At 40.9% G+C, this 10,613-nt stretch overlaps 2 protein-coding genes across 2 annotated transcripts; one reads left to right on the top strand and one right to left on the bottom strand.

Moving 5' to 3' along the window:
• Positions 1–910: 910 nt before the first annotated feature.
• On the bottom strand, positions 911–4,917 carry pglyrp6 (peptidoglycan recognition protein 6; the record flags this gene model as incomplete). The annotated part of the gene is made up of 5 exons (XM_080043625.1): positions 911–1,003; positions 1,775–2,069; positions 2,168–2,378; positions 2,775–3,608; positions 4,851–4,917. 5 exons carry the CDS (start codon positions 4,915–4,917, stop codon positions 983–985), a joined length of 1,428 nt encoding a protein of 475 aa, XP_079899751.1. The 3' UTR covers positions 911–982.
• Positions 4,918–6,305: 1,388 nt separating this feature from the next.
• Positions 6,306–9,878, top strand: trappc5 (trafficking protein particle complex subunit 5). Its single transcript, XM_080043829.1, has 3 exons — positions 6,306–6,356; positions 7,849–8,123; positions 8,766–9,878. The coding sequence occupies exons 2-3, from the start codon at positions 7,854–7,856 to the stop codon at positions 9,060–9,062; spliced, it is 567 nt and encodes a 188-aa protein (XP_079899955.1). The 5' UTR covers positions 6,306–6,356; positions 7,849–7,853; the 3' UTR covers positions 9,063–9,878.
• Positions 9,879–10,613: the final 735 nt, after the last annotated feature.

Below are 10,613 nucleotides of genomic sequence, written 5' to 3'. Positions count from 1 at the left end.
GTAGGCCTATTTTCCTCAAAATATTGACAGTTGCCTAAGCCAACAAAAGGTTAATGTCTTCGCATAATGCAGAATTTCCTATTCCATAATCATGTAGCCTATTATTATTATATGTAATATAGGCTAACTGTTGATGCAATAATGCTGAATGCTGCTAGTAGGCTAAATGTAATCTAATTTAATTACGTCATAAAGCCTACTAATGATTATTATGCGAATTTTCACCCACGGATCAATCCCATCGTTATCTGTAATAATATCAACATATCAGTTGATAATAATAATTAGGCTACTTGATTTCTTTTGGATTAGCAATCTGAATCTTAAAAGTAGGCTATACTCAAATGATAAAATAAATGTAATAGAATATTTCCTCTGAATTGAAGTGGATTAGAAGTAGGCTATAATGTAGCTGAAAATGGAAATACTCAAGCAAAGGCTAGTACAACATTGTACAGGTATGTGTTTAACTTCGGTCAAAGAAGTAATGCAACACTAAGACACTTTATTACAAGCAACAACAACAAAAGGATTTTAACAGCAACATTTTTGTATGTAGGCAAACAGAACAACTTTTAAAATCGTTTTATTTTAGAGATCTGAAAATTGTAATCTGTAAAATGTGATGGAGTAAAAAGCACATTTCCATCTTAACTGTTGATGAGTAAGTGGTGTAGGCTACAAATAGGCTATAAAAAAGTTAATGTGTAAAAAAAAAATGTAATTAAAATTAAAAAAGGCCAAATATTTTTTTACTCTGGGAAAGTTTATTTGAGTAAATGTAGGCACCACACTTAGGCTACTTCAGTTCCCACTTATGCTATTCACAGTAATTACAAATAGACTATTGTTTTATGCAACACATGTCATAGGGCCCTATTGTTTAAAAAGAATGGCAACAATCACATATGAGTAAGGCAATAGGCAATATTTATTGTGTTAACTTTTATTTCATCCAAGGTCCTTCCTCTTGTCAGGCAAATCATCTCCTTGTCTTGACTTCCTGTTAGGAAGTAAAATATGAAATCAAATAAGGGAAACAGTATGAGCTTGTTGTTTGTTTAAAATGTAGGGCTAGGTGAAAGCAAATCAACAATGTTAAAATTCTAGAGTTTCTGATATTCATGCATAAATTATATAGGCTGAAAGTAATAGTAATAAGATGAGTTTAGTTTATTTCCTGACAGTCTCAACAAGACGTCAGATGCCAAAAAGGTTGGGAAAGTCACTTCTATCTGTCAGATAGGCTAAATATAGTGAAGTAGTACATTACTTTTCTCCACTCTGTAGTGGAGTAGAACTATGAAGTTGCATACAGTATAATACTGAAATAATAATACAATTAGCTAGAGATGTGGCTATAGCCTACCTAAGTTCAGTAATTGGGTAAATAATATAGGCTACATAGTTACTAGCTACTAATTGCTCTGACACATATCCACAGAAGAAATAAAGAATCTTATGTCAAAAATACTGTGAAAGCCATAACTATAATTTGTAGATATATGTATAATATATAACAATTTAAAAGTAGTGTGTAGTATTTATTTCCCATCTTATACAGACTTTAACTTGAAAACAGAATAGAGTGCCACTAAAACTACCTATGGCCTTGACGTTTCAATCAGGAGGGCTAAAAGACAAGGGATGACGCACCCTAATGATAAAAGGCTCCTGAGTCTTGCGCCATCATTTACGTGGTTTTAACCTTTCTGTTTCTACACCCATGTAGCACCTGTTGATGTAAATCACCACTCCTGTGTAGCCTACATACCCCAAAGCGTTCCCAGGCTGTGATCTCTTTATAGAAAGCCTCTCCAGGACAGGAAGTGTTCACCACCTGCCTGTGGCCCTGCACAATGAAGTCGGATGCCAGTCGACCGCCGTCGATAGCGCAGGATGCTAGCTGGTCTCTCACCAGCCCCATGGAGTGCTTCGAAGGCAGGCTGGCTGCGTAGTCCCCAATGAAGGAGACGCCATAGCCTATAGAGTTGTGTCCGAGGGTGTGAGCTCCTCGCCAGTGCCAGCCCCTGCCCTCGTAGATGTACCCGTCAGACCCTGCGACAAAGCTGTGGAGGGGGGGCACAGGGAATCAATCTTAGGACACCTTGAGTTGACAGCGAAATGTAGGCTATTTGACCAAAAAAGCTAAGGAATGCTTCTATACCTGTATCCTATGTCGTCCCAGCCTCTGTCCTCCTGGTGGAAGCGTTGCATGGAGCGCATGTCAGCAGAGCACTGCTGAAAGGTCAGACATGGCTGACCCGGTGAGTGAGTGTGGTGGATGTACATGAAGGACAGGGGAAGGGACAGGTTGGTGGGGGTTCCTCTGTACGGTTCAGCACGCCACATGCAGCGAGGGATGATGGCTGGACAATCTGAAACGGATCACAGATAAAATCATCAATTATCACAGATCAATAATGGTGTGTATCTAGGATTCTGGAGAATGTTGTCAAAATTACTTTTGGTCAAAATCAGTGAATATCTCCTCCACGATGTGTTACCTGCTGTCTGTACTGTGTGTGAGCTGAAAATAAATCCAGTGGTATAGCCCCAGGCGCTTTAGAAAGGCTAGTTGCATTTTTACATACACACACACTACTACGTACAGCTAGAGGACTGGGGGAAATATTTACTGATTTTGACAAAGTGATTTTGACAACAAGAGTCGTCCAGAATCGTCGACTCGACCCCATCACATGGATGGGTTATCCTTAATTTGAAAGACAACAATTGTTTTCAGAATCATGTGTCCCATCTCACACACTCACCCATGAACTTATGGACGAACTCTTTCATTCCATCTTTAACCGTAGCCATCGGTTGCTTCTTCTCCTTCACATTCATCTTGGAGCGGCCCTTCAGTCTCCTTTGCAGCTCTAGCGACTTCACCGCCTGTCTGCTCAGCACCTGAGGGACCATCAGGCCTCTGAAGTTCTCCCTGCGACGCCTGCCTATGAGGCGCGGGGCGGTGTCCATTCCCCCGCTCTCCAGCCGGTGGCAGTAGTACTCTGTCAGTAGGCTGCTGAGCTTCTGAGGACGTCTGGATTCATCAGAGACCTCCGACCCCAGCACCACCCCGTCCATGCCTCCGTTGAGCTGGGCGTTGGTGAGCGTCGTGGGCCCGTCCAGGAGAGTGAAGACTTGAGGAGAGGTTAGATTATCCCAGCAGCCATCAGGACCCAGAGCCTTCAGTGTGAGGGGAGAGCCGTGTCTGAAAGAGTGGCCTAGGTCTTTGGCCAGAGTGAGCTGGTACAGGCCCCGAACAGAGCCCTTGTTAGACTTGGACAGGAATCCAGCCTCCATCCCGAGGAGGAGCGGCATGAGGGCGACAGTGGTGCCATCGGAAGTCAGGACCACACCTTCCTCTTTGCCGTCCCCGGTCACCCGGTGATGCACCGCTTTGCTGATGTAGGCCGAGAGGTTAGTGTCCAATGCAGGGCCACCAGGGTCAGTGTTACCGAGGAAGTGCTGAGTGAATGCGTCGTTAAGGCCAGCTGCCCTGCGCAGCCTCCTCAGCACGGTGACTGGCTGTGAACCGGGGTCCGAGTCTTCTACCTGCTTCACCGCGTTGATGAAGTCATCCATGTGCCAGGAAAATGAAGCTGAAGATGTGAGCAGATAACACATGAATGTCTTTTCATACGGGCATAAAACAAACACACACACACACACACAGTCTTGTCACCAGTTTAAGGGCAGTGTTGTTGTTCCGGATGCAAATAAACCTTCAGTGGCCTTCAATGGTGCAAAAGGCACATTTCAAAAATGCCGTGTCCTCATCAGAGTATAGTAGAGAAAAAATGACAAGGCAAACACATACAGTATAAAGTGAACCAAGAACATGTTACATGTGATGATGGATCCAATAACGGGAGTTGCAATACTTCAAGCAACACACACCATGCACTATTGTCATGTCAGACACAAAATAACAATGATACAGTATATATTAAAATTAGAAAGATATAAGTATGGAAAGTTCTGCTTCCATCAAGCATAGCAAATCAGAGGAAACATGGCAAATTCAGTTCACAATCCGTGAGCTTCAGTCCCAGCCTGTCAAGTTTGAAAGCCAAAGCACGTTCTAATCGCACTTTCCTTTTTAAAATTGTTGATAACATTTTTGAATTTATATTTATCAGGGCTTTACGTTTCTGAAGTTTTATCAGGCTACTCCTATGGTGTAACAAACTGGGCGAGACCCTGTTGGAAACAAAGCCATCCTATATCTGCAATTAGAAAAACTGATTATAACAGTAATCCTTTCTCAGCATAGGGACCAGAGGGAGCTCACTTTCCACTTCTGCCTTATGCTCTGGGGAAAAAATTAAAACTGTGACAGAAATAATTATTTATTTATTAGTTATTTTACAGTAAATCTTCACACAGTATTTACAATATGTTGAAAATAGTAGTCCGAGATATGCTGATGTTTCAGATTGTGCAGACTTCCTTAAATGTGTAAAAGTCAATTTTTGTCAAAATTATTGAATAACTCTGCAACTTGAAGTTACTGTGTGAGCACTGAAAATCCAGTGTTAATACACAGCCAAAGCTCTGTAAACAGGCATGTTGCTTGCTACAGTGGGCCCACTTTGCTTACATACCCTTTGTTTACATACCTGTTTACCCAGGCTTTGTGTCACTGACTCCACCTTTACTCATTAAAGCTACAGATGTATACTTGTTTATTCTGGTATTTATACATGCGGGGGAGACAATGGATTTACACAGGCTAACATTACAGCTGTAGATAATGTAGAGTATGCACCCGCATTAAAGCTCACACAATGGATAAAAGTTGGTTAGTATGTAAGGTGGAAAAAATAAACAAATGCCATTACCTTCTCCATACGTGCTGACCAAGACCAGCATAAGGGCCAGGGCCTGTGTCCAGCAGCCTCTATCCATCCTGAGCTGTAAACACCTTCAGCTCCAAGCTTCAAATGTCTGCTACCTTGTTGCCTCTCTCTCATTTATGGAAGTGCACGTGCATAGTAAGTTATGCAACAGCTGAATACATAGTGTAGATACGCCTTCATATAATCAGTTGGTGTGTCCGGCTGAGCAATGTGGGAAACTGGCACCTGTAATGAGGGTGAGTTTGGACTCATTTGTCCTTACCGCTCAAGGTCTAACCGGATAAAACACAACACACACACACACTGTTGATATGGGCATTTTTCAAGAAATTCTCAAGTTCTGTAATAAATGTCAGTCATCCTGTGCGTGTGGTTCTTGGGGCTGCTGCTTGTGAAACAAACAGTGTGGGAATAAAACGAATGGGCATCTGGCAGATTCTCCACTACTGCACCAATCAGTGGCAGTCCTGTCTGAGGCAATATCATGTGTTCAATAATGTTCAGAAAACACAGAGCCAGTGCTGCAGAAGAGAGGAAGTCCCATGAATCACACATGTGTGCATTGTGGCAGAAACACATCTGCACACTCACTTGTTGATTCCATGGCCGCTTTATTGTTGAAAACGCAGCTATGAAGAAGCCAACAGGCCAAAAATCACACATAAGCATATGGCAGTCATACAGGGACAAGAACAGGAAGTGGATGTTGTGGTTGAACTGGAAAAAAACATTGCGGAAGGTTTGGGATGTACAGTAAATACCAGGGGTCAAATATATACATCTGTGATTACTGTCATTTGTGTAACATTTAGAGAGAGGAAGTGTCTAAAGTTGGTTGATAGACCCAGTTTTTAATACTGTTATAAATATATGTAAGCTATGTTCATGTAGATATGCCATGGGGTATAAGAAACATGCTTAATACCCAAGTTTTGAAATGCTCTCAGACATATTTGTAACCCTTTTTTTTAGCTAAAGCATATTTCAATTAAGAAAAACGCCATAACTATAGTAAAAATATTCTAAAACATTCAAATGCTCTGCCTTCAATTACATAATATCCTTGGTGCACTATGTACATTTGGGTGTGTCAGAGAAGTGAACATTTTCTAAGGTATATTCTCATAACTACGCTACTTTTTTCTCCCTTTTTTTAAACATGTATAGGCCCATTGGTCAATGAATAAATAGCCTAGCCTTCAATTAAAATAAACAACATGTATGTGTATGATTTGATTTATTTTTTTAAGTACAATAGACTAATTATGAGCATAAGTATAGGGAATATAGTAGCCTACAATCAATGTATTCTCTCCATGTTCTAAAATCCATGTCCCAGTGTAGGCCTATGGGCTGCAGACTCCAGTGCACTAGGTGGCGCTGTGAAACTTAATTGCTGGGTGTAATTCACGAGTAGCCTAATCGAAACGTAGAGGAGGAAGAAGAAAAAGATCAGCAGTGGACAGTAGCTGATCTCTCTCCTACAAGGTTCGTTATCTATCAAAGACCTCTCCTATAGAAGTCGATCTTGGATGGTGGATATTGATTTGTATCTGTGTTTTAAAAGCGTGTATGTTTCTGCTCCAGACATCGCTCGTGTGCAGGTGTCACTCTTAAGAGGAAGTATTAGCTAGCATTCGTGGCTAAGTAGCTAAATGCTAGTGTCGATCAGCTGTTGTTGGATTTAGGAGTCTCGGATCTTATAATACGCTGTCTATGCATCAGCAGACTCACAGTGGCACACACAGACCAGCAGAGAAAGTGTTGGTAAAAGCTTATACAAGGTCGTATGTATTTGTTATGGAAAACAACATCAGACCCCCGTGTTGGACAGATCCTTGATAAAACAAGCGAAATACGAATATGTCTGGGTGTTTAAGAGCACTGTTGACCATTGCAAATTAATAAACTGCCCCATCTGTTCAGTTCCACTGACTTTAAAGTGGATTTTAAAACTACTTAAAGCTATAGTGTGTAACCCCCATGAGGAATTCTGAGTAATTACAACAACAACAACAACAACGTAGACACATCTAGGCTATAGTAGGTCTACATCAGGTAAGCCTTCGGTGATCGTGCATGGATTTTATACCTTCTGCTGTAGCCTACCAGTTTTTTTCTTAGCAGTAGAATCAACAACTGAAACATTTCTTGGCCGCTTCTTTGGATTTTTCTGAGCTCCTGCACTAGTGTCAGGGGGTGACACCAGTTTGTAAACGTTGCAATACTGAGAAATACAGAGAGAGTTTAGTGGAGTTGGCGATAGCTTAATTGTAAACGGCATTAATTTATGAAAGTTATGCACTATATCTTTAACATATATTATAACAGTAATAATTTTTGATGCAAATTGATTGTCAATGTTTAGATTGAGGTTTGGCAAATATTTAATTTGTACTTCTGCCACAACAAGCCTGCTGCCTATACCACATTTAACTTGTTATCATTTACTTTAACTATTTCTTCTGCTTATTTACTACTTAGGTAACTATTGAGACTGTTGAACCTGCTCACTTGCTAATCTGTTTTCACGCACCCTCAATGGTAAATGGTGTTTTGAGCAGGAGAGCAGCTTGAGTCGGTTGAGAGGTTTATAATGTGTATGGTAGCATTTAGCTCGCGGTCACAATAAAGTTAGGCTACTTAATTTTCTACCATAGGCCGTGAATTATGCAGATAGATTTTTGCCATAGCTAGTGTTTTAATTTTGATCAAAAAAATGTTCTTTGAAAGAAATACTCAGATTAAAAATGTGTCTTTGCTGCTGGTAGACAACACTAATAAGTGATTAATAATCTGCGTGTGTGTGTGTGTGTGTGTGTGTGTGTGTGTGTGTGTGTGTGTGTGTGTGTGTGTGTGTGTGTGTGTGTGTGTGTGTGTGTGTGTGTGTGTGTGTGTGTGTGTGTGTGTGTGTGTGTGTATAGAATAGATACTAACCTGTGTATGCTGTGAATATTTTTCCTCTCTATCTCTCCAACAGTAAAAATGGACACGCGGTTCACTCGAGGGAAATCCAACATCTTGGAGCGACCCCTGACACGACCCAAGACGGAGGTCAGTGTCAGCGCCTTTGCCCTGCTGTTCTCTGAGATGGTGCAGTACTGTCAGAGCCGGGTGTACTCTGTCTCTGAGCTGCAGACGCGGCTGGCAGACATGGGTCAGAGTGTGGGCGCTAGCATGCTGGACGTGCTGGTGCTGAGGGAGAAGAATGGCAAGCGGGAGACCAAAGTGCTGAACATGCTACTGTTCGTCAAGGTGAGCAGAATATTTTATTTTTTTTGATTATTGTTGGAGCCATAGAGAAGTTTATGTTCGCATCTTGTTGTAATTTAAATAGCAATTAATCATACTTGATATTTTATTTAAAGTCGCTACAAGGAATTTTTAAATATTTCTGAAACATGTCTAATTGCTCCTCCGATGATCAAAAATGACATGTAACAGCAAACGAGGCCGTCAGTGCAAAGAATGCTATTTTTATGTTGTTTTTCTTAATGCCTTTGTCATGAGTACGCTCACCCAGGAACCACAGCTGGCGTAGTAAAAACCCGACTGCTTTTGTCCAAAGGAGGTGCAAGAATTAACATAGGGCTGAAAGTTCCTTGGAGCACCTTTTTGATATTTATATAATTTATGTCTATTCAGCAGATCAGGTTTTATTTTGTCCTGCAAACACAAATTGATACGTGACGTGGAGCAACCATGTTCAGACCATAGACTGTCATAAAGGCATTTCAAACATATATTTTTTAATGCCTTTATTTTTTTACGTATTATTTCCTTCTTACGTCGGCCTCGTTTCCCTCCTTGCAACAGTGGCAAAGGTCTTTTTGTTTAATTTTAGCCACTACCAAAAAGTACCTTTTTAACGAATAGCTTTCTTCATCTTTTTTTTAGGTGAACGTGTGGAAGTCTTTGTTCGGGAAGGAGGCAGACAAGCTGGAGCAGGCCAACGACGACGACAAGACGTATTACATCATAGAGAAGGAGCCGCTCATCAACGCGTACATCTCGGTGCCCAAGGAGAACAGCAGCTTGAACTGCGCTGCCTTCACCGCCGGCGTAGTGGAGGCCATCCTCACGCACAGCGGCTTCCCCGCCAAGGTGACAGCCCACTGGCACAAAGGCACCACGCTCATGATCAAGTTCAACGACTCAGTCATAGCCAGGGACAAGGCACTGGACGGCAGATAAGAAAGACTGGAGAGAGAGTGGCCGGTTGTGTTCAAATCGATAAAGGTTAAAGATGAATCAACCCAGTGTTTGTCCCCCGATTGACTTGACTTGGTGGCTGGTGGTGGATGATTGGATGACTGCAGTATACTGAGCCACGCCTAGAGAGAGGACAACATGCAGCTTGTCGGTTCAATCTTTCATGTTTTTTTTTTGGTGGATCATCTCTATCCTGTTCTACCCTCCATGAAGTGTCACAAAATCATTCACTGAACTTCACTTTTAATTTGTCCTGAGATGTCACATTTTTACATCACGATCATTCATAAAAGACTCACATAATGGATAAAACTTTCACCACAGTTCTCTTACTTTAAAGCGCAACAAGTTGACATATTTTTTATGAAAGACCTTTAATGAAATAAAGTCACATTGGGCTCATTGTGATTGTGATGGTCCTTTTACACTTGTTTTAGTCATTTTCCAGACTGAACACTGTGGCCGATCGGTAAGAGCGTCCCATAAGAAATGTGTGTCACAACAAAACATTGTTTACTTCAAAATAATTTACATCATTACAGAGAAAGGTCCAGACTCATGTGATAGTTTTTTTTTCTTCTTCTTCTGTTTCATTCCAGTGAAATTAGAGCGGCATGTTTTGTTCTATCTCTGTAAAAAATAGATTCATAATCAACCGTAGCTACCAATGACGACACTGAGGTCATATTCTAACTATTTTTATTATGTTTTATTTTGTTCTTCGTGTGCACGTTCATGTGTGATGCATTAGAAACATAAATGAATAAACAATCTATGATCAAATAAAGTAGAAAAAAACCCAGCTATCCTTTAGTTCCGGTTTGACCAGCCCTGGGAGGGATTTTTGTTAAATGACAATATGACATCGGGCTACTTCTCTCTCACCTCTCATTTCCTGTCCTAAAAAAGGAAGGGTTTGAACTTTTGTGAAATTTTCTTATTTTCATTGTCCGAAAATTAGCGTGCGCTAGTTAGCTGAGAATATTAGTACTACTTTCATGTCTGTACAGTAATTATGAAGCTGTAGTTAGCTTAGCATAAAGACTGGAAATGGGGGGAAACAGCTGGCTCTGTCCAAATGCAATAAAATGAACCTAGCAGCACACCTAAAGCTCACTGAATAACAAGTAGAGATATAACATACAAAAAAAGTAAAAAAAAAAAAAACAACTTGGCTTAATTGCAGCTAGCTGTTTTCCCTTGTTTCCAGACTTTACCTAACTTAATGTTATGCAAGCTGTGGTTTCGTATTTACAATAGCCGACATATATGAGAGTGGTATGTCCTTATTTCACCCATAGCAACAAATCTTTATTTATGTGGGTGTGGTGGGTGTTTCCTGGACATGACCTCAGCGTCTTTACATCCTGGCTGTGGTCCTGCTCTTAATGTGCTTATTGACTGTTATGGGCTAGACAAAACCGTTTATTTGTCAGTTTATCTTGAATAAAAGTGTAATTATAAAATCCTTGTATGTGAGTCTGATTCATCACCATGTCAGATATGAAGCAATGATGACACAGACACCCTGCT

The sequence above is a fragment of the Ammodytes marinus genome (assembly GCF_949987685.1).
Source record: "Ammodytes marinus genome assembly, chromosome: 16".
NCBI lineage: Eukaryota > Metazoa > Chordata > Actinopteri > Uranoscopiformes > Ammodytidae > Ammodytes > Ammodytes marinus.
This window is presented reverse-complemented; position numbering and strand designations above follow the sequence as displayed.